The 25,333-nt window shown below is 37.5% G+C and overlaps 1 protein-coding gene across 1 annotated transcript in view; it reads left to right on the top strand.

Annotated features, from left to right (window-relative positions):
• Positions 1-25,333, top strand: part of tgfbr3 (transforming growth factor, beta receptor III) — a gene marked incomplete at its 3' end in the record, with an annotated part of 101,913 nt that overhangs the window by 30,148 nt on the left and 46,432 nt on the right. Inside the window, exon 3 of the mRNA XM_028444915.1 lies at positions 4,674-4,861. Within this exon, the coding sequence (XP_028300716.1) occupies positions 4,674-4,861 (188 nt within the window). The remainder of the gene's footprint in view (positions 1-4,673; positions 4,862-25,333) is intronic.

The raw sequence follows: 25,333 nt of genomic DNA, 5'->3' as shown, positions 1-25,333 counted from the left end.
CTGTGGCCCAGTAAATGGTGTAATCCTTTGGCAGAGAACTGGTGTTTTTGTCTTTGTTGCTCTCAGTTGTTTGTTATTCTCTGCGTGTGAGGGGAAAAAGTGAGAGTGAGTGCCCTCAGACGTGTTAGTGGGAGTGCGGCGTGATGACATACGCAGGGAGGGAATAGGTCGACGCTCCTTAGGGAGGAAAAGGGAGGTTGAAATGCTGATGCACCGCAGCTTTTAACCATTAGGCCATGTGTGTTTCTTTCTGTCACAGCAGTAAGAAGATCTGTGTACCATTCCTTCTTTGGTTATTACACTTTAAAACAAAATCTAAATAACAAATAAACAGTGTGGTTATTTCATTTTACTGACTTAAAACCAAAACAGAAATACAGAAAAATCTAAAAGCAGATAAGCAGCGTTTTTCTATTTTGATATTACATTTTCTGTTTGTGTGATATTTAGATATTTAAACTGGTGAACAGAAACATTATTATTACATAAATACTGTACATCAAAACAAATAATAGATGCTACGAAAATAATGCACATGATGTGTGATTAAAGGAAGCAGAGGTGGTGTAATGAATTTACTGGTGCTCCTCATTTCTTGTGATTAACTTTTGTGTGTGTTGACAGCTGCCGTTAGTGGCTCAAGGTATTATAACATGCAAAATAAATATATTTACTGACCTCAAAAAAGCTGTAATTGTTTTTGCAAAAGTGTCAAATGGTAGAAGTTCTAATATCTGTTGTTCCTCACAGTTCTCAGTCACCAGTTTATCTGGATACTATTTGGACCATAACACCATAAAACCATCCCAGCCTGTGATTGGCTGATCTGGTTAGATCTGTGAAGCTAAGCTGGTCTGGTCCTGGTCAGTAGATGATGGAGACCACTGAGAATTCCGGGGGCCACAGTGGGGGACAGTCGCTCCAGTGATATCTGTCATTGTGTCCTTGGGCAAGGCACTTCACCCACATTGCCTAGTATGCCTAGTACCATGGCAGCCTCGCCTCTGTCAGTCTGCCCCAGGGCAGCTGTGGCTACGATAGTAGCTTACACCCACTAAGTGTGGAGTGAAAGAATGTTTTAATTCTGTAAAGTGACTTTGAGTGTCTATGACTAAGCTCTATATAAAATCCAATGCATTATTATTATTAAAACGAAACATAAACGTGTGCAGCTTTTTACGAGTTCAAACATCCACAGACTGAATGAAAACATGATCAGAAAACTGCTGAAATAAATCCTAAACAGTCCTATTGTGTGAGGAGACCTGGTCCAGGACCTGTGGAGGGAAACCAGGTCTAGTGGACTTTAGTTCTCGCTCTAATTTTACCGTAAATATCCAAATATCTCACAAACAGAACAAGATTTTTTTTAAATTGAAGAAATCTTGCTTATCTTTTTTGATTTTTCTCTATTTCTGTTTTAGTTTTAAATCAGTAAAACTAAATAACCACACTGTGTTTGTTATTTTGATTTAGTTTTAAAGCGTAATAACTAAAAAACAAACGGTACATGGATTTAAGAAGATACTGGCGTGTATTTCTCTCAAAAATAAAGATAACTTTTTCCGGGCACAGCCTGGGTTTGTGAGAAAGACGAGACGAAGAGACGTATGGTAACAATAAAGCCTCTGTGTTTGCTCACAACAAGAAGGATGGAGCAATGCCATACATGGTCTTTGGCTTTCTGCTGTTTTACCACAAACAATAAGTGTATGTTCTTTGGAGAGAACTCCCTGCACTGTTTAGAATCAAATGTTTTTTATTGTTTCCATATGCACCTCCTGATTACTCCTGGCAGGGTATTGTGTGCGTGTGGGTTTGAAATGTGAGGCTGGCACAAAGGTTAGGGCGTCAAATAGGTCTGACCCTGAGATGGAAAGAACACACGCTCAAAGACAACATGAGGTTCTAGGGCGTGCATGGGCAAACGTTTTTGGCTCGAGTGCCACATTTGGTTTCTATCACGTACTGACAGAGCACACTATCAGTAAATCAGGGGAAAAGTAAGTCAACGTCCCTCGATAGGTGTTACCACGCCACGTTATAACCGGTAAGAGAAGGGAAAGAGAGTTCAAGACATCTCTCCTTCAAGCCCATCTACAGGAGATACTGGATAATAAGTCTAAGGAATAATAAGGAAACCCGTAACTCGTACAGAAAACTCATCCAGTAAGTTATTTGGTGTCATTTGGTCATAAATCCATCCTAACCTTTGATCATATTGTAATCCAAGATGTTCTGAGAGGACTCTGGATTTAAAGTTCCAGTATTATGCTCTTCTCCATTTGTTCTAAGAACCCCAACAACATAGTATTTGAGGTTTATTTTCCCAAACTCACCTGTTTTCCACAGATTCAGGCTCCATCTCCATGGAGACGAAACGAAAACGCTTTCCCTTAAAATGGGTAATTATGTGTGCGTCCACACGAAAAGACAGAAAACACTGTAGTAAACATTAGGGGCCTCTATGTGGCGCTGTAACCCTGCCACAGAAACACACAGAAACAGGGAAGAAGACAGAGAGAAAAGCGGCTTCTATTTACAAGCATGTCTCGATCACAAGTGGAGGTTTTTTCTATTTGTTCTTTATTTGGTCATAAAAAGAACCATCAGATGATTTTAAGGTTGTGCTGCAGTTCCTGTATGAGACTGTGCCTTTGGAGGATCTAGTCATTACAGTAAAGACCAGTGGAGGGCAGTAATACGCTTTGTGGCGTCCACTCTGCCGTAAATACAGAAGAAGAAGGAGAAGACACACGAAGATGCTAATAAAACTTGTGTTGTAAAGAAACAAGAAATAAAAAAACATGACAGAAGATTTACTTGTGGACCAACGAGAAGGTATTTTCACACCCATTTCGGCTTCCAAATCTGTGTTGCTGTGTGGACGCAAGGCGTGAACGATAAAAAACCTGTCTCCGTGTGGACAAGTCCTGAGCCTCTGACAAATCACTTTAATGACACCTCTCAAAACAGGCTGTTTTTGGGGCCTTCATGCATATGCATGAGTGGGTGTGTCTGTAGACGCTCTTGTAGAGGGAGATCATTGATCACCATAGCATTTCTTTTGCTATCCACACACTCTTGTTGTTGTTTTTAGCCAAAAAACTGCACGTTACTGTCAAACACATGGCTATTTAAGCAGTTATTGTGATTGTGAGTCAGGACGTGTGTTTATCACAGCAGCAGCGGAGTCAGGCAGCGGCCAGAGCTGCTACGTCACTTTCTTATCATCTTCACCTCTTCTAACCACAGGAATGCTGTAGTTCATTTAAGGTGATAGTCCACTGTTTTGTCCAACCACTGCGTCACAAACACGTCAGATCTAGTCAAAGGCAATACGAGGTGGTATAGGGATCTCTCAGTCACGTGACCCCTAGCCGTGTGTCAGCCATTTTGACAGAATGTGTCCTTCAGCGACTCAGCGTCACGTCATGACATTGCACTTATTAGCATCAGAAAAAGAGATATACAAAAGGAAGATAGGAAGCATGATGGGCCCCACTGCTCCTGACTCAGGGAGGGGGAGGGAGGCGTGGCCACCATAGCATGGTCCGGCCGTCACCGGACCTTGTCGTGGCAGCGGGGAGACTGGGGCATGGAGAGGGCCCCCGGATGCACGTATGAAAGCAGAACAGGTGGAGCTAGGGAACGGGGAACCTCCAGCTGCTTCATCAGAGGAGAGGAGACCGTCCTCTTCTTCTCCTTAGCCTGTGTGCGCTGAGCAGGCTGTGCCAGCTCAGCTGCAGCCGAGGCCAGCCGGACGAGCGACATTGAGTGGCGGGGCGGACCGAGGAGCAGACGGTCTCGGTGTTCTGAACGGGGGGCCCTGAGGAGCAATTTGAGGGAACGCTTTCCATTGCATGGGTGGAGATGGGGCCGGGGATTTCCGAGGAAGACAGAGGCGGAGGGCCTCGTCGTCCTTCTTTTTAGCCTCACATCATCGCTGCATCATCGTGCGGAGCCAAAGAACCCCTCCGGGGCTATGGGCGTGTCCAGGATGTGGCTTCTTTCCCCGTTAGAAAAATGAATGAGGTCGAGCCACTGCGTCCGTTCCTGGAGCACCTTCATGAGAGGAATATCTCGCAACGAGCTGTAGTATCACAGGCGGTTTAGCATTTTCTGTTCCGTCTAGATTGCTGCTCACGCGGTACGTAACTATAACGGCTACTAAAAATGGAACTGATTGTGAGCACTCACACTGTGTTTAGGATTATCTACTGTATACACTGGAATATCTATATAGTGGATTATCTGAGACAGAAGTGTAGATGTGTAGTTACAGTTTGACTGTAATTCATTCTTTATGGAAGGGACCGATTTTATAAGTTTTACTTCTTTCTGCTCCTTTTTATTCATGTTTTCTTTTTTTCACTGTGGAGGAGAAATAAATGTGTTTTAATGTCTTGAATGAAACAAACAAACAAAAACAAACCACTACCTTAAAAGTACACAAAGAAGATGATTGTAATGTAAATGGTAACAAGGTTTAATAAATGTTTGTTTTATTCATGTACAGTGTGTGTCAGGGACTCACCACAGCAACAAATACCTTCATCTTTATGTTAGACTTTTTCTGACATTTTTTGCTTTAAATGTAAAGAAACGTCAACGTTTGTTCAAAGATTTGCATGTTTGATGTAAACATTCACACAGATTTTATTTTCCTGCAGCTCCTCCGTTTCGCAGCCCATGTGAGCTGCTGCCCGTGGGGGCGGGGCACCCAGTGCAGGCCGTCCTGAAGAGCTTCACGGCCCTGGCTGGGTGTGTGAGCAGAGCCACCATCAGTCAGCCTCAGGAGGTCCATATCATCAACCTGAGGGGACGGGCTCCTGAGGGGCCCGACGGACGTCCTCCTAAAGTGAGTCGTCTCTTCTTCTCTGCTTCCAAAACGCTAATAACGCTCAGGCTGCTCACGTTAATGCTTTGTTTTGTGGTCCCCCCCTCATCCCCCCCCCCATCATCCCACTGTCTGAGACACTGTCGTCACCTGCGTCACAGATTTGTTCATCAGAAATACACCTGTTCTTTTTTATATTTGGTTTTTCCGTTTTCCTGTTTCTGATTCTAAATGAATGAAATATTTTTCTATTTTGTTATTTAGTTTTTAAACAAAATAACCAAAGAACGAAGGGTACACGGATTAATCCTCCTTTCCTTTTAGAGAAGTGGAACGTTCCTTATCATGGCCGCCACTTAACACCAGGGTTAAGGAAAAGTGGATAGGAAAGGAGATAGGAGGGAATATTTTTCTGTTTTAAGACATGTACACAATAGAAGAGAAAGTTTGTAATCTGTTCTTTAACTTTTTCTCAGCCTGATTAAGTGTAAAAATCTGCTCCACTCACTATTTCCACTGCCCTCAGCGGCTTTATCTAAACGTGTGAGTGTGATTATTACTGCCTGTTCTTTTCCATTCCACTCAGAGGAGACGTTGGTGGCTGTGGTCCAGTAACAGAATAGTAAATATCACCCACAGGTCCACACAACACACCACTAATTCATAATAGTAATAAACTAACTCATCATCATTCTAATAGTGATTAATATATTCATTAACTCAGTTGATATTGACTGGTAATGTAGTAAGTTTATCTCCTGTTCAGTTTAAACCAACCTTTATGAAACTGAGATATTTTATCTACTGAATTATTCAAAACGTTACCAGTTTGATTTACACTTCTTAAATAATACATGTTCATGATTTCAATTCAATTAAAGGGTAGAATAATAAGGGAGACCAGCAGTTACTAAAAAAGATAAGAAATGTTTAAGTTAACACTTTATTTTATTTTTCCCCATTTTTTTTCTTCTCTTCCCCTTTTTAAAAAAAATAAAAAAAATAGGAAAAACAAGCTACTCACTAACAGCTTTTACCTAATTGTCAAACATGCAACATTTTTATATAGTTCTGTAACAAATTAAGATATCCTATGGCAAATGTGTCAAACTCAAGGCCCGGGGGGCAAATCCGGTCCTTTCGAGCTTCCAATTCGTCCCACAGAAGAAAAGATGACAGAGAAAACATGAATTATTGTGTAAATTACAAAATAATCCAGTTGTAGATATCTAAAATTAACAAATTAAATGAAACTCCACAATATATTTAGGGAATTAAAGTTTAGCAAGAATTTTTAATGGCAAATTATGGAAAGAAATCATTTTTTTTTTTTTAAATCTTGCAAATAATTCCCTAAAATACAATAATTTTGTTAGAAAATCAATTATTTCTCAAGTGCAGATTCTGCAGGGACCGATCGTTACAATTGCTCTTTTTTCCCCAGTTCAAATTCACTTAAGCTAAGGCTGCAATGATTAGTCGACATAATCAATAGTGTTGACTACAAAGGATTTTGTCATTGACGCATTGTTTAATTTTGTAAATGAATGATAAAATCCAGACAGCAGCCACTTCCTGTTTTCTTTCTGCTGCAGTACCTCACACTGACTGATAGGGGCAGTGTTGCACCAACAACTTTGTGCCGTAAACAGAGAAGAAGAAGAATGGAGGAGAGATGAAAACACAGAAGAAACTTTAACCTAAAGTTTATAAAGCTTTAGAACTTTTCATCGAAAACAAAAACCAGTGAAAAACTTTGTTTAGCTTTTAGTCATTAAAGTACGACAGAGATACATCTTATATGTATATACTGTATATATATATATACTGTATATGTATACTGTATATATATATATATACTGTATATATATATATATAGAACCAGGTTTGTACATGGACCCAGAGAGCAGTGACATCACTTCCACTAATATTTACCCTAATATTTCATTTCTAATCACAGGCTATTGTGTTTGTTAGCCATCTTTGATTTAAATAGTTATTAATAAATATTAGGTAATAATTAGGTCTGTGTATACGTCTGAAATCATGTTTATCACAGCGCTCATCAGTGAGTTAGTGACGTACAAACTCATTATATCATTTTCTGCTGATATTAGTGTTTATTGTGAACAGTAAACCTATTTAATTTATGATCAACTATGTGATTTGTCTAACATTAATTAGACATTTATTAACTTGTAAGGATTATTTCAAACAAGATGTTATTATTTTTATTTTTTATTTTATGGACTTGACATAAGTAAAAGCAGCTCTCTGATTGGTTTAAACCTCATTACCTCCACAACCTACAGGATAGCTCCAGCTTTTACTCTTTGTTTAATATTAATACTTTGTTCAACACAACTTACACTTTAAGTTTGTGATATTTCATCTATTCATGAATTCATTGTGATTTCAATGATATTTCATGTATTAAATATAACAACTCCACTATTTGTTTTGCTGTCACACACAACACGTTTACAGGTGTTAAAATAACTTCCAAAATATGTTTCAAAACAAAACAATAATCGTGACTCATTGACTAATAGAAAAAATAAATCAATAGATTAGTCAACCATAAAAATAATCATTAGTCGCCGCTCTATAATTATAATTACTAATCCTTTAATAATTAAGCATATAAAACGTAACTGTCCTCTTGTGTTAGCGTTCTGTTAGCATCTCTAATGCTAACAGGTCAGTTTGATCCATGCGTTAAATCAGCTGTAAATACACTAATAAATATCTATCATACAATTAGTTTCTCATCTATTGATTACCTTGTTAGGTTTCATAATCAATGAAAATATTGGTATTAATATTTATGGTGTGGGCGTCTGAGACTTTTTTCTCTTTATTTTTTTAAATGGTAAAATGATTCTTAAGAGAAGTGACAGTTATGAAACATATTTTAATAATTATTAACTACGTATGTGTAAGACATAGAACTGTAACATGGTTCACCAGGTTTGACTTTACGTTTAATTAAATTGTAACGAACAGTTTTTGTAGAATTTCTATAAAATACCATAGAAATGTCTATAGATTTATAATTACAAAGTAATTTATCTGAGCTAAATTACATTTCAGCTATGATTACACAGAATTCTGAGTAAAATGTTCTCGTTGGACATAAATGGGTTCAAAACAGTTAGAGAACCACTGCCTTAGCCAACCTAGCACGGAACAATATTTTAAAAACTTTTAATCTAATTTCATTGTCAATACAATAAAATAAACTTGTAGTATTTGTACAAATGATTAGTGGAGTAGAGAAATGGGATGTTTAGTTTTCTAACATTTTTCTTTAGTATTTAAGTGCTTTAAAAACAAAAAACATACATGGAAAAGTCATTAACCATTCAGTGTCTTGTCCAACCAAACTACAACACACACACACACACACACACACACACACAGCCTCCTTTAAGTCAAAGGACATTTATATACTTCTACTGTCAACGATGAAGTTGTATCTGAATGAAACATCGACTTTTAAAAGCGTTGGCAACAAATATCATTATTGATTTGTTGCATCGTGTGATTTATGGTCACTGCTCGTGACGCAGAGACGTTTGATTCACCAGCAGAGCTTTGTGGCTTTGTGTGTGCGCACGAGTGTTTGTGTGTGCGCGCACGAATGTTTGTGTGTGCATGCGCACGAGTGTTTGTGTGTGCACGCACAGGAGTGTTTGTGTGTGCGCACGCGCAGTGTTTGGGTATGCGTGCACCAGGAGTGTTTGTGTGTTTGCTGGCAGACTGTTTGTGTGCGTGCATCAGTGTTTGTGTGTGCATGCGCACGACTGTTTGTGTGTGCGCTGGCAGAGTGTTTGTGTGTTCGCTGGCAGAGTGTTTGTGTGTGCATCAGTGTTTGTGTGTGCACGCGCATGAGTGTTTGTGTGTGCGCTGGCAGAGTGTTTGTGTGTTCGCTGGCAGAGTGTTTGTGTGTGCATCAGTGTTTGTGTGTGCACGCGCATGAGTGTTTGTGTGTGCGCTGGCAGAGTGTTTGTGTGTGCGCTGGCAGAGTGTTTGTGTGTTCGCTGGCAGAGTGTTTGTGCGTGCTCAGGGGTGTTTGTGTGTGTGTGCACCAAAAGTTTTTATTTTGTGCACTGGCAGAGCATTATTGTGTGTGTGAGCACACGAGTGTTATTGTGTGTGCGCATGAATATTATTGTGTGTGCGTGCACGAGTATTTGGGTGCGCGCGCAGCAGTGTTTGTGTGTTACTTGCGTGTGCGAGCGTTTGTTTGTGAGAAACACTTTTATTTCAGTTTAATCAGCTTAAGCAGGGTTTAAATGTTCTTTATAGATAAACTGTTTTAAAAAATCTGATTAATTGATTATGAAAATAATTGTTAGTTGCTGTTCTACATGTTGTGTGGTGATGCATTTCTCATCCAGTGAGATTTTATTCTTTTTTTTTTCCAGCTATTTGATTGTGTTGATGCTTGTTTAACAGTCATCCTGGTTGTTAGAGGTTGTGTTTGATGGCCACACCTTGTTCTCACAGTAGATGATGTGCGTAATCTTCTGGCTTGGTTCCCATTATTAGCCAAAGTTTACAATGAATCACAGTGGTGCTTGTTGTTTTTACACACCTGTTGTACGCTGCTAGCATTTGTTTAAAAAAAGAACAACCAACAATAAATAAAAATGAAATAAAACATACATTCGTAACATAGATGATATATTTTTGACATCAATTATAATTGTAATCACAATAACAAAAGATTGAATAATACAAACTTAAAGTGGAAGAGCTCCTCGTTTGGTCTGATGGTCCTCCTGATTTGGTCTGATGGTCCTCCTGGTTTGGTCTGATGGTCCTCCTGGTTTGGTCTGATGGTCCTCCTGGTTTGGTCTGATGGTCCTCCTGGTTTGGTCTGATGGTCCTCCTGATTTGGTCTGATGGTCCTCCTGGTTTGGTCTGATGGTCCTCCTGGTTTGGTCTGATGGTCCTCCTGGTTTGGTCTGATGGTCCTCCTGGTTTGGTCTGATGGTCCTCCTGATTTGGTCTGATGGTCCTCCTGGTTTGGTCTGATAGTCCTCCTGGTTTCAATCAGAGTTATGTAAAGGAGGACTTTTGAAGTTCATTGCATTAAACCAAATTATTTCTTTTTAGCAACCGAGGAGATTTGTGTCATTTCTCCTCCACAAACCCTAATCATTGAAACCAGAGCCACCTCACAGGAAACACATTCAATTTCCACTCATTTAAAGACAAACACAAAGAGTTATTGGTTTTAAACCATTTGTAAAGCCTATTTTTTTCTGTTAATTCCTTGTATTTTTTCAACCTTTTTACCCTTGGTCTGAATCCCAGCACATTTAGTCCCATTCGTCCAAACGACGAGTTAATGAATTAATGAATACATAAAACTAAATAACTTTCAAACTGTTTTAAATCCTTGCTAAAAGCGATTGTCAGCGTCTTCCGTAGTTTTCAAAACTGGATTCCACTCGAGAAATGAAGCAGTTAATTTGTAATAAAGTTGTTTTATTGGTTGATTTAAACATTGAACTCGTGACGTTCCTCAGGTGAAAAACCTTGAATTGTATCAGAAAAACAAACAAATGTCAACATTTAAACACTGAAGTTAGACATTCTTTCCTCACAAATTATATTTTAGCTTTTAAATGTATTCACTTTTTCAAACCTTATGGTTGCTTTAATTTAAACTTAGGATAGGATAAGAATAAGCAAATTAATTATCTTCACTTAATTGACATTAAATAAAGAAAAAAATGAAATAGCTCCCAAAATTTAAGTTGTTAAATTTTTAATAAACTTGAATAAATGTATTGAAATTAAGTTTAAATTTAATATTAATTAGCTTTACCAAATCAACCTTATTATTTAACTCTAATCTAACATTTTAATGTATAAATCAATATAACTAATTAATTTAATAATTTGATACATTTAGTTAACTCAAACAATTTCATCTTATTTGATAAATTAACAATGATTAATAATATTTTAGACATTATAATTAAATAATTTAATTAAACTAAACAGTTTCTACTCAGCATACACAGAATCACAGAAGCACAGCTGTTCTGCTTCTCAATAACCATCAAGTAAAAATGACAAGAAACTGACGATAAAAGAACAAAACAGAAGCTTTAGTTTGTAAATCAAGCACAAAATAACTGATCTATTGTGTGGTGTTCCTCAGGGCTCTGTCCTTGGTCCGCTCATATTTCTTCTGTATATCTTCCCTCTCTGCCAGATACTGCAGCGGTTTATTGACATTTCATATTATCTGTTTGCTGATGATTTATAACTGTACTGTTTATTTAAGACGTCTGAAGTCCATAGACTGAACTCATTAATCTGCTGCTTGTCTCATGAAAACAATGGTTCAATTAGTAAATAAATAAACACTGTGAACCTTAACGTTCAGAGTAATTCAATAGATGAAGTGCTTTTTACTCAAAGTAATAGAAAAAGTTCTACTAACCTAATTATGTTAAGTTGGTGGAACATATTTTTCCTTTTTCAGAAACTTTAATCATTTTTGAGTAAATTGAACTATATTTGTTTATAAGTAAACATAACTTAAAAAAAAAAACTACTGAAGTCCAACTTAATAGAATTAAGTAATTACATGCTAAGAATGATAAAGTCCTATTGTTCCAAATAGGTATTATTTAAAAATAAACTTACTAATTCATATAGCACTTTAATTTAACTGTTATCAAAAAGTACAAGTGGCCATCATTCAACCTTTTAAATTCTGGAAAATGTTGACTTTTAAGTTAATCAAGTTAGGTTAGTTAAGTTTAGTTAATCTGGTAACTTATTGAGGTTTACAGTGAAGTTTGACACGTGTGGTGTATAGTATACCCATTAGTTATTAAAAATAAAAATCTGGATTGGCAAATCAGGCTTTTTAAAAATCGGTGATCGACCACAAAGTTCTGTAGTCTGTGCAGCCCTAGTTTATTTAATTACTAAAACTTTGGACTAAAACATGTTGGTGTGAGGGTGAATAAAGCAACCAGCTCATGTTCAACCACTAACACCTTGTTTTGTTTGTGTGTAAGCAGCGTAAATAGTAGGGATGCACCTAAATGAAAATTTAAAACTAAAAGCTTGGCTGAATACTGAATTTAATAGTGCAGAAATAGCCTAGAATACATTTTTAGACATGTTTTTTAAAGAAAGTAAATGTTTATTGAATATTTTGACACTTTTAGAATATTCCAGTAGCCTTTGCTTTTCAAAAAAAAAGCACAACAAAGTATTTCATTTATATTAGTCCTTCAAATAAAACAAAACATGCATTCCCAAAAAAAAGCTAAAGTGCAATAAAGGGGAGCTATGATGAAAATAATCACTATCTAATGGTTTAGCTACAGTGATAAACATCCTTTAGCCTCATTCAGAGGGACAAAGTGTAAAAAGGTATGTTTCCTCCCTTGTCATTACACATTTTATAAAAAGTCAGCTTTAAACGGGACAGTTGGATTTTACCCACGTTGGCAGGTGTTGGCTGTGTTCGTGTGCGTAAAGGAGGAGCTGCTGCTGGTTCTGCAGCAACACTCACACACTTTTCTGACTCAAAATCACTGCACGCTGTTTGATTGCGTCATTACGTCACACGTTACTATTGCTTTTAACTCACTAAACTGAAGGCCGAATGTGGCTTTTTTTGCAATATTTGACCGAATATATCCGGCCACCGAATATTCAGTGCATCCCTAGTAAATAGTTTATTTTGAGTTTCCACCAGAGGTGAGGAGTAACAAAGTACAAATACTGGACTTAAAGCTGATATCTGGAGTTTCTGAGAAATCTGTTTATGTATCATTCTTTTGAAATTCATAAAAATACCTAACTAGTCGTTTACTATGATCTACTGCTGGTGGTCATTCATATACATTAATGTATATAAGTATAGGCTTCCACTTCTTGGAGCGATGACTGTCAATCAAAGTGAATGCTGCGTAAACTGTGCACGGAAACGAGGCTGCGCGTCTCAAACAGGCGTATCACTTTGAGCAGCGTAGCGTCATGGAGCAGCGTAGCATCATGGAGCAGCGTAGCGTCATGGAGCAGCATAGCGTCATGGAGCAGCGTAGCGTCATGGAGCAGCATAGCGTCATGGAGCAGCGTAGCGTCATGGAGCAACGTAGCGTCATGGAGCAGCGTTGCGTCATGGAGCAGCGTTGCGTCATGGAGCAACGTAGCGTCATGGAGCAACGTAGCGTCATGGAGCAGCGTTGCGTCATGGAGCAACGTAGCGTCATGGAGCAACGTAGCGTCATGGAGCAACGTAGCGTCATGGAGCAGCGTAGCGTCATGGAGCAACGTAGCGTCATGGAGCAGCGTTGCGTCATGGAGCAACGTAGCGTCATGGAGCAGCGTTGCGTCATGGAGCAACGTAGTGTCATGGAGCAACGTAGCGTCATGGAGCAGCGCTCCCAAACTCCAGTTACCCATTCCATGACTGCCAACGTATAAAGCTTCTACCAAAAGACAAAGAAAAGTTCCGGTATAAAGCTTGTGGATAAAAGTCTTTGTGACCGTAACAGAATTTATCTCAAAGCTGCTTTTCAAAGGGGGAGGGGCTTACTGCTTTTAAAAGGATTCCAAACAGACCAGGATTTCTCATGGACAGGTAATAAACATGTTTTAATCAAAAGTTATGGAACTTTAACAATAAATGTGTAGTTTTTATAGAAAATGCGACTTATGTTTTGCATTGTGCGTGCACAAACTTAGAGGCGGAGCTTCTGGTAGATTGGCAGAGACGGGAGGAAGTAGAGCTGTGGGGGGCGGGACATTGAGATGTTCTCTCAGAAACTCTGGATAGCAGCTTTTTAAGTACTTTTTTTCTGGTATCTGTACTTTTGAGTATTTGTTTTTTTTGCCAACTTTTTACTTTTGAAAAAAACATCTGTACTTCCTAATCCTTACATTTTAAAAATGAGCTCATTACTTTTAAGACCTTCAAAGATGACTTCACAATGTAAAAAGACATAAAATGCTGGTAGTTTCATTTTTTTTCTGTTCTGCAGGTCCCTTTGTTTTATGGTTAATATTTTAAGGTTTTCAAAAATGTTAAATTCAAAGCTGCTCTGGGTTAAATTCAGAATTTAAACTGTCATTTCTTGACACATTTTATCTACAAATTGTATTCATTATAAGTGCTAAAATCTCCAGGTGTTCAAAGGTAACAGAATTGATATATTTACATGTTCCAGTTTTAAAACCCCGTCTTATTATTAAAGGGACGTTTGTTTTACTTTTTACATTTTTTGTATATTTAGTAGCATGTAGTTTTTTACTTTTATTCAAGTAAGAGAGCAACTTCAATACTTTTACTTTTACCAGAGTCATTTTTTATTCAAGTATCTATACTTTTACTTGTGTACTAAAGACTAGTACTTTTACCACCTCTGCTTTCCATTGAGCTCTTTCTTACTTTTGGCTATTCCAGTGGGTTTCACTCAGTTATTGGTCTTTTCCTGTGTTTGCTTTGGCATGCGTGTCCTTTGCTTGTTTTCTAAGTCAGCACTGAGGTGGCTGAGCAGCGCCTGATTCTGTAGATGTTTCTCCTTCGTAGCTCGGCTATGGGTCAGGGGGGAGGAAGTGGTGTCTGAGTGGACTTTATTTGGTTGTTTTGAACGATATTCCTGCAACACATGTTTCTTTTTGGAGAACGTGGCTTGTGCTGCGTGAGTGTAAATCTGATGGGTTAATATGGATCATCCTACAGCTGTGTGACGTCTGCTCGTTTCTCCCTCACATTGATTTGTCATAGTCATATTTTCAGTGAAGACATGAGAGCAGTGGAGTGTTTCTGGCCTGCACCCATTGGTTCTGGGTATTAACTCAACCAACCTCAGAATACCTCTGTACTCACTGAAGAACCTTCAGATTTAAGGCAAATGAAGCCAGCGTTTATTTTATCCACCATAATAAGGCTGTGCAATTCATCAAAATTCTGTTACCATTTGAATTATTACACTCAACGATTACAAAATAATATCGAGAAAAATATATTTTTATGATACGCTAGTACAGTGCCCGTCGGAAGTATGCATTCATATAGTGGGAGGAGCTTAAGTAGAGTTGTCAATTATGTGCAAATGAGTGTGTTGTTATTTTGTGTAATTTGTATAAATATTTAGTTTTGTGTATTTTGAACCTCTGGGTTCATATGGGTTCATATGTATTTCCAGTTCCTTCAAAATAAAATGTGATGTAGTGTTTTCGACAACTTTTATTTTGAAGCCTGAGGCTGTGCCATATGACGCCGCTTGTTTTGATAAGTGATAAGTTTGCTGAGTCATGAGTCCGTTTGGTCTGACCAATGACAGAGGTTTTGCTGAGTCATGAGTCCGTTTGGATCGATAAATGGGATTTCCTGATACCCGATACCTCACTCTGAGACCTGAGCATGTCCTACATGTACACCCTATAGGAGAAACACTTCAAAATGCTTTGTAATGAGACCCACAATCAGAAATGTTTTATTCGCCAAGTTCAGTTTAAAAACAATACAAGGAATTTAACTTTGTGGAAACAAGCAAATCAAATACTCACTAATATTCTTCTAATGCAGCATTGCATTTGTTCAAAAAAGGGAAGGCAAATGTGTTTGTATAGCGCGTTTCATACACCAGGCAAATCAATGTGCTTTACATGATCAAAATGTGCAACAGAAAACATTCAACAGCTTAAAAATCAATAAGAACATTTAAAATCAGCAGCAAAATCATTTAAAATCATCAACAAACAAATTACATCATCAACATGACCATAAATCTCTCTCTCAATCATATACAGTAGAGAAAAATAGTTCCTTTAACTTTGATTTAAAAAATGTTCACATGTGATGCTGACTTCAGCTCTGCTACAGTTTGTTCCACTTCTTTGCAGCATAACAACTAAACACAGCATCACCATGGTTACTGTGAGCTCTGGGCTCCACTATCTGACCTGTGTCCATAGATCTGAGAGACCTGCTGGGTTCATACCTGACTAACATCTCACTGATGTATTCTGGACCAAACCCATTCACACATTTATAACTAGCAGCAGAACTTTACAGTCTCCTCTGAGGCTGACTGAGAGCCAGTGTAAAGACTTCAAAACTGGACTAATGTGTTCTGACCAGTGGGCGTGTACTGTAGCTGTTCCTACTCAACGTTCTTGAAGCCAAAACACGACTCTTAGGGGCGCGTCCTTCTTGCAAATTTGACTTCATTTGGAGAAAGAGTCTGTGCACAGTAGGGTCTGTCAGGAGGAGCCCTGGTAACACGCCCCGCCCATTTAGGGTACTGCCCTGATGGGTTACGCAGCCCAGCTACACCATGAACTTTAGTATCTTTCCCACTGGAAATTCTACCAACGTCTTGTTCAGATGATCAGATCATAGAGGTTAGAACTAGTACTAGGAGCTGAAAAAAGATGAAAAACTGAACGGAAAAGTTTAATGGCGTCTCAGCTTTTCTTCACAACGTAACTGCTATTCACTAAGGGCTCTATTCTCTCATGTGCGGAAGTCCAAAAAGCCACACAGCGGTGCCGTTTCTGTCTGTATGCTATTCTCCGCTTGTACTTAAGTCAGTCACTGCACGCCTTCATCCCAGTTACTCACTGTGGGTGGAGCAGCCCTGAAATGTGGGCGTTCCCATTCAAATCTGGCTTTACCCACATTCTCCGGTGTGCGTAAGTCGTGTTCCTCTTACGTTCTTCTAACCCTGGAATAAGTTCAGCGCCCCCATAAGGTGAAATATTATATTACACTAGAAATATGGACTTAGTTACATTTGAAGCCACACAGACTTGTGCGTCGTGCAGCAGCAGCTGTGATCACTCAGCTGCTGCTGTGTGATTAATTAAAACTGTGACAGACACAGACTTCTGTCCACGTTGGTCACAGTGATTCAACTATTTTCATACTATGTCCAACGTAAAGTCACAGTTTGATCCACTACAGAGTGAAACATGCTGTCATATGCAGATGAGGATGGAACACAAACTGTTCCCACACATATTTTAATGAGGCTCAGCTCACTTTAAACTATTTATATTTAAAACTGTGTATTATAGAAGTTAATAATTCTGTTTCACTGTAAACATCCATCTGTGTTAAAGCAGGACGATCTGTGGACGCGTTATTACATCATATCTACATCATATAACTCTGTCACACTTTACAGTGATGATGATGATGATGATGATGATGATGATGATGAAGGAAAGAGATTTTAACTGTGACTCAGTCACACTACAATAATCTGATCAATGATCTGATCAAATCAACCTGTTACATTGTTTATCAATGAAGGCGTTTCAAATTAAAAGTGAATTTTATCATTTTCATAGATTTCAATGACGTTTACAAACGTTGGTAAAACTCCAGGTTCCGTGATTTCTAGACAGCCCCAAAAAAATGACATCACCGCCTCCTTTCCTTTAGCCCGCCTTCATTCACACATACGAGCTTTAGTTCTACCTCACTCTCGGTGGGCGTGTCAGCAGCCTGGACCGGAGAATACGCATAGGAGAGAAGTGCGTAACTGCAGGTGCACAAAAAAGCGCTTAAGTCCAGACGGGGATGGACCTCTAAAAGAGCTACGCAAGATCCATGGCTGTCAATCATCGTCATATATGACGTCAAATCCCGTTTTTCAACCTCAAATAACTTATTTTAAAGCAAAGTTCACAGAAAAATGAGCATTTGAACACAATGTACGGTGATAATAACTAATAATCACAGCAGAGTTTAGCTTTGGAAAATAGTATTTTAACATTACAGTTTGACCCACATCCCTTCTGTTATTATTGAGGAGGCGGGGCTTATAACCTATACTGCAGCCAGTCAGCAGGGGGAGCTCTAAAAATAAAAGCTTCATCTTTTTTACAGTCTTTGGTTCTGATCTCTTTGTTCTGGTTCAGACCTGAGCTGCAGCGTTCTGAACCAGCTGTAGATGTTTGATGAAGACCATTACAATAGTCCAGTCTGCTGGAGATAAAAGCATGGACCAGTTTCTCCTGATCTTTCTGAGTCATTAAACCTTTCACTCTGGAGATGTTCTTTAGGTGGTAGAAGATGTTTTTGTGATAGATTTGATCTGATGCTGAATGTCAGATCTGAGTCAATCAGAACACCAAGGTTTTTGACTTGGTCTTTATCTTCTAAAGATCCAGACTCAGATACTTGCTGACAGCAGTCCTCTTTTCCTTGTTACCAAAGACAATCACCTCCATCTTGTCATGGTTTAGTTGAAGGAAGTTTTCACTCATCCATCAGTTTACTTTTTCTAAGCAGTCACACAACACCTCAATGGGACCATAGTCATCTGGGTTCAGTGATAGATATAGTTGTGTGTCATCTGCGTAGCTCTGATAATCAACCTTACAGTTCTGTAAAATGTGTCCTAAAGGAAGCTTAGTTCCCTTCAAATGATTACTGTGTTTGTTATTTAAACTGCATTTATTTACAAAAATGAATCTTACTTGAATTATATTTGAATTCATATTTTGCACCTTTTTATTTATTTGCATTCAAATAATGTTATTTTTAAAATATGTTTTGTTTTGTGCAAAATTGAACAAACTTTTTTTTATTTATGTTTAAATAAATTGTTTTGTACAAAAAAAATATATAACTTTTTTGTTGGCAAATAATTGTGATTTCAATTATGACTAAAGTCATTGTGTGCGTGTGTGTGCGTGTGCGTGTGCGTGTGTGCGTGTGTGTGCGTGTGTGTGTGTGAGAGATAATCCCTGGTATGTCAACACAGGAACTCCTCATTACGTTAACAAGTACCAACAGCTGTCGGCCTCTTCGTCACCATCAAAGAACTCATTGAGAAAATCTCTTCAGCTCAGTTTAGTTTAGTCATGTACTTTCTCACAGAGATCTGAGAGTTAGTGGAGAAAAAAGAGCCGCGATCTCACAACGTTCATTTATTGAAAAGAAATACCTGCAAATACCATCAGAAAACCTCAAATGAAACAGTTTGGAGTATCTTTTCTACATGTCATGGGTAAATGTTTGCTTAAATCCAACTTAGCATTTTAGCTTTGTTGGTGAAAGAACATTTTAATTAGTTGACATGGGTTGTAATGAAAGGTTTGTCAGAATTGTAGCAGATTATTAAAGAGATCCTCCACTGTTTTTACAAGTTTGGCCTAAAATCTTCTAAATGTCCTTATTAGTAGATCTATGTTTAACAAAACACATTATTATGTACCATATTTATTTAATTACCTTTTAATTAAACAGGACTATTTTACAGTTTTAGAGCCTGTGTTCCTTCATCTTGACATTCATCCTGATTTATAGATCATTTACTTGCCTTTTAGATCCTTTAGCAACTTTTTAGATGATTTAACAGTTTTTTTTTTAGATTGTTTAGTAGCTTTTTAAATAATTTAGCAGCTTTTTCAGTCAAAATGACATCTTGTGCTGCTATTGGTTGCTTTAAATGATCAGGAAAAGTTTTTAAAAAAAATGCCGACCAAGCTACATTTGTTTTTTCATCCTTTCAAGAAAATCACCTTCCTGATGTTGGATCAATACCATTATTTTATTTCTCTCATAGGCTTTTTTCCCTCTTGTTAAAAAAAACTAGAAAAATAAAATGAGTGTTTTGTTTCATTAGGATTCAGACATTTTTGCTAATAAAATGATAATTCTAGGTATAGAGTAGGATCGGAAATTAATTTATTTCTGAAATCAAGAGTTTTGTGTTTTAGTTTTGAATCCATAACTGAATCAACCCCTTATTAAAAGAAAAAGTAAACCTGGATTTTGTTCACTTTTTTTATTCATCAAATCATCATCTTATCCCTGATTATAATAAAATGTTATTTATTGAACATGTGTCCCTATTTTATATTTAAACATGAGACTATTTTCATGCTTTTAGTTCAACCAAAGCAATGACCTCATCTCACAGGTTTTTTTCTTCACTCTGCTGTGGTTTTACAGATATCAGGTTTCTACTCCGTCAGTCACATGTCACAGTGGGCCTCCCGTCCCGCTCTACGCAAACAAACCCTCGCTACACGTGCTCCAGCGTTATTACTGGCGCCTAAATCCAACGTTTCTAACCCGTTTCTCATCAAAGTGATACGGTGGAGAATAAACACCATACGTGTGAGATGTTCTCTCTGATCAGTTTAGCAAACATCAAAGGCAGAGCAGAAGATTGTTTTATCAGAATCAGAATCAGAATCAGAAATGTTTTATTTGCCATGTACAGTTTTGAGGACAGTACAAGGAATTTGACTTGGTGGTTGGTGCACAAAACAAGCAACAAAAAGAAATAAAAGAAATAAAAACAGAACAACAAAGCACAACCCAGCAACAATAATAATAATAATAATAATGATAAATATAAAGGATGAGGGATAAATAAAGGATAGATAGAGAATAAAGGATAAATAGGATAAATATAAATATAAATATATATATACAGTGCAGCAGGTATCAAGCTGGTGGAGGTGGTGATCGGGTGGGGGGGGGGGGGGGGGTCAGTGGGTGACTTGGGGTGTGTTCATGTGGATGGTGGCAGAGGGAAAGAAGCTGTTTTTGTGTCTGGAGGTTCTGGTCCTGATGGACCGAAACCTCCTACCAGAAGGGAGAGATTGAAACAGTTTATGACCGGGGTGGGAGGGGTCGGCCACAATCTTTCCTGCACGCCTCAAAATCCTGGAGGCGTACAGGTCCTGGAGGGAGGGCAGATTGCAGCCGATGACCTTCTCTGCAGAGTGGATGATACGCTGCAGTCTGGCCTTGTCCTTGGCCGTAGCTGCAGCGTACCAGATGGTGATGGAGGAGCAGAGGATGGACTGGATGATGGAGCTGTAGAATGGAGCTGGAATGTTCAGATATGTCAGAGTGAAGGAGAACACCACACACACACACACACACACACACACACACACAGTCAGACGTGAGCCGACACCACTCATATGTGAGCACATTGTAATCAACGTGTTCTGAGTGAACAGTGAATCACTCAATAATTAGCTTAACTTTTATTGTGGTTATACTATGCATTGTAGTGACCTTGGGTGATTATTATTATGATTATTACTATATTTTCACAGTTTCTCTTGAATTATAGGGTAAGATGATAAGGAAGACGAGCAGTAGGAAATGATTAAGTTTCAAAATGCAACACTTTATTTCTCCTAATTAAATCAGTTGTTTAATTTTCTACATTTCATAGAAAATCCACATGTTGCAACTTTTAACTAATCGTAAAACATGAAAGATTTGTAAAATTCACCTTGTGTTTTAAAAAATGCATTTTATTCACATCATATTATATATATATATATATATATATATATATATATATATATATATATATATATATATATATATATATATATATATTTCACAGCCCATACACCAAATGTGAAACAGTTAAAAACATTTCTCACAATGTTTCAGTGAAAATAGATGGTTATTACTGTATCAGGTGCAGCCGTATTTAACTTCGTACTAACTATGTCTGTATTTATCTTTGTGAGTTTGAATCCTGGAAAATGAATCACATGTTAGAGTTCCTGAGGACCCCTCACTTGGTCCATGTGGACTTCCTGGGGCCCGCGGGCACCATGTTGGTGACCCCTGATCTATCACTTCTAATCACTTCCTCAATAATCTGTTTGATTGATTTGCTGCATTGGTGAAGATTCTGGTTTTTATCGTCAAATAAAATGTTTTTTCTTTGTTCTTTCTACATTAAAATGTGTTTAAATCACTTTTCTAACTGTTATTTCTACAATGTACAGCATGCATGCTTTTATTTTGAAGGGGAGTTGACAATAAATAAAACATAACCTACCAAACTTTATCTGTGGAGCTTGTCTACCTTTGGTAGAGTTAACCACTTTTATTTTGGAAATTAAACAAAAAAATAATAAAATTGTTTGTTTTAAAAAATAGAAACTAAATAAATAAATCAGTTGGATCTACAGTTAACCTTATTTTATTGTATTTCTCCTTCCATATCACTTAAAGATTTATTTACAGATGTCTCGTGGTTTATTCAGCGTTAATAATATAATAATATCATTAAAATCCAATGAGATTAATTGGATTAAAATAATAAATACTTCTTATGGTTTTAAAAGCTATTGTGTAATTGTTTCATCTTTAATATCTCACAGTTGTGTTTGTTATTAGTGCCAATTATTCATGTCAAATAACAATTCAATTATGATGACTATAATCAGCATTTCTCTCAATTACAAATAAAATACAATTATTATTTTTTCCCCTGAAAGTTAATTACTGAAGTTCAATTACAATTTTACAAACTTTGATTCATGCATTTTTTTTTTTTTTTTGTTTACGATATTTTAGCGTCTTTACATTTATATTTTAGTGCATTTATTATAATACCTAATAAAAGCCCAACTATGGTCAACAGTTGGAATTTATCAATAAATATAAACTAAAATATCAGTTACATTCACACTATTAGTACTATGTAAAATTGTATCATCCTTATTAAAAAAAATATATATATATATCATATACATGACACATTTCATTTACAAATATTATTTTTAATAAGTGCTAAATTCTCCAGATGTTTAAATGTCCATCTTCTTCCGCTTTATCCGGGGCTGGGTCGTGGAGGCAGCAGTCTCAGCAGAGATGCCCAGACCTCCCGATCCACACACACCTCCTCCAGCTGTTCTGGGGGAACCCCGAGGCGACACCAGGCCAGCTCAGAGACATAGTCCCTCCAGCGTGTCCTGGGCCTCCCACGAGGCCTCTTCCCAATAGGACAGGCCTGAAACACCTCCCGAGGGAGGCGACCAGGAGGCATCCGATACAGATGCCCGAGCCACCTCAGCTGGCTCCTTTCGACGTGAAGGAGCAGCGACTCTACTCTGAGCTCCTCCCGAGTGACTGAGCTTCTCACCCTATCTCCAAGGGTGCACCCAGCCACCCTGCGAAGGAAACTGATTTCGGCCGCCTGTATCCGTGATCTTGTCCTTTCGGTCATTACCCAAATCTCATGACCATAGGTGAGGGTAGGAACGTAGATCGATCGGTAAATTGAGAGCTTTGCCCCCCGACTCAGCTCCCTCTTCACCACAACAGTCCGATACAGCGACCGCATCACTGCTGACGCTGCACCGATCCGTCTATCGATCTCACGCTCCATCCTACCCTCACTAGTGAACAAGACCCCGAGATACTTGAACTCCTCCACTTGAGGAAAGGACTCTCCACCGACCCAGAGAGGGGAAACCACCTTTTTCCGGTGGAGAACCATGGCCTCAGATTTGGAGGTGCTGATCCTCATCTCGGCCGCTTCACACTCGGCTGCAAACCGCCCCAGTGCACGCTGAAGGTCCTGATTTGATGAAGCCAACAGAACAACATCATCATTTTTACCATTTTACTAATTTTCTACAACTTCTTAAAAAAATAAAACATATAGAATTTGCTGATTTAAAAACATTGTTTTATTATTGAAGGGACGTTTGTTTTCATTTTTACTTTTTTACTGAAGTACATTTAGTAGCATTCAGGGCCGTAGCTCCACATACAGGGCCCTGGGCCCCTACTGTAAGTTATGTACACTTTACAATACTAGTATTCTATCATTATTATATAAGCTTTATTTTTTCTTCACATTAAAGACATGGTTTCCTGCTGCTGTCTATCTCCTGCTTTATGTCACATCCACAGAAACACGTGGGTCGTACCATTCTCACTGTTTTAAAGGGGTGGAGCTAGGACCCTGATGCAGCATTAATAATTGTTTTTAATGAAAAACGTTGCTCAACAACCAGTTTATTTTCACACAGGGTCCTTTTTATTCCAATGAAAATAATCTAAAAATGTTTAAAATGCTTTTTCGTACATATATTTAAAACAGACTCCTGAGGTCTTCCTCCTGATGTAGAACCAACACTAACCTTTGTATTTATAGTTTATGTTCTAATCAACATTATTTCTATCATTGTTTTGTTGTTGTTTGTCTGTTCTTTTTATTATTCAGTATATTTTTCTCTTATTTAATGTGTTGTTGTTTTTATGTTGTTGACATTATTAAAATGATTCTCTATCAGTGTGTGTGTTTTTGGTGGCGTTTTGTATGTTTTTCTCTTATTTTGTTGTGATCTTGTGTATTTTTCTCTGATTTTGTGTTTTTGTGTTGCTGCTAATTTTTTAGTATGATTATAATTTTTAACCAAAATTAAACATTATAAAACCCCATATTTCTAATGCTTTCATTTGTTATTTTCTACACACTCTCTGTCAGTACCCCCTGTAGTGCTGTCGCGTACCCCTAGGGGTACACGTACCCCCGTTTGAGAAACACTGCTTTAGCCTCACTGGTCCCACTACAGCTGTTGTCCTTAGTGTGGGGTTGAGTTTCAGTCACATGACCAGCCCAGACATGTCCTCCACTGGCTCTTCTTTATTCGTTTTCTTTTTGCTTTTTTTTCTTTTCTTCTTTTTTCTCTTTTCTTTTTTTTTCTTTTCTTTTCTTTTTCTTCTTTTTCTTTGCTTCTTTTATTGTTTTTTTTTTTTTTTTTACTGTTTTTTTTTATGCTTTTCTTTCTTTCTTTTCTTTTTATTTTCTTTCTTTTTTTCTTTTTATTTTCTTCTTTTTTTTGTTTTTCTGTTTTTTTTTTTTTTTCTTTTTTTTTTTTTTTTTTTCTTTTTCTTTTTATTCTTTTTCTTTTTTTTTTTTCTTTCTTTTTCTTTTTCTTTTTTTTTTTCTTCTTTTTCTTTTTCTTCTTTTTCTCTTTTTCTGCTTTTTCTTTTTCTTCTTTTTTTTCTTTTTCTTTTTCTTTTTCTGCTTAATCTTCTTTTCTTTTTCTTTTTCTTTTTCTTCTTTTCTTTTTCATTTTCTTTTTCTTTTTCTTCTTTTTCTTTTTCTGCTTTTCTTCTTTTTCTTCTTTTCTTTTTCTTTTTCTTCTTCTTTTTTTCTTTTTCTTTTCTTCTTCTTCTTCTTCTTCTTCTTTTTCTTTTTCTTTTTCTTTTTTTTCTTCTTCTTCTTCTTTTTCTTTTTCTTTTTCTTTTTCTTCCTCTTTTTGTTGTTGTTGTTGTTGTTGTTGTTGTTGTTAAATCTTAACCTGATTTTGATTTGTTGACCCAATAAACTAAGAAAACAGTGTGTTTTTTTTTTTTTACTCTTCTCTTCAGTGTTTTGTCGATGACTCACGTCTTCTGGAAGCGTTTCTGTCTAGGCCTAAAAATTCCTCCTATTTTACAACCTCTGTTGCGTGCGCTCGTTGGTCCACATCTCAAACCCAGGCCAGGTATGACTTTATCCAGGTTGTCTTCTTTTTTTTTAGAAGAGTGATGAGTTTTCCAGGTTGTATTCCAGGAGATGGAAAATTGAATGAGCAAACAAAGAGGAGGACCAATGAGTTACTGATCTGTTTGTGAAGATGACGAATCGTTTTTTTGTGCCTCAGGGGGACGTTTGACTTCCATGAACTGCGTCACTAATCTGGTTCAGACTCACAATC

Source organism: Gouania willdenowi, chromosome 4, assembly GCF_900634775.1.
Source record: "Gouania willdenowi chromosome 4, fGouWil2.1, whole genome shotgun sequence".
Taxonomy (NCBI): domain Eukaryota; kingdom Metazoa; phylum Chordata; class Actinopteri; order Blenniiformes; family Gobiesocidae; genus Gouania; species Gouania willdenowi.
This window is presented reverse-complemented; position numbering and strand designations above follow the sequence as displayed.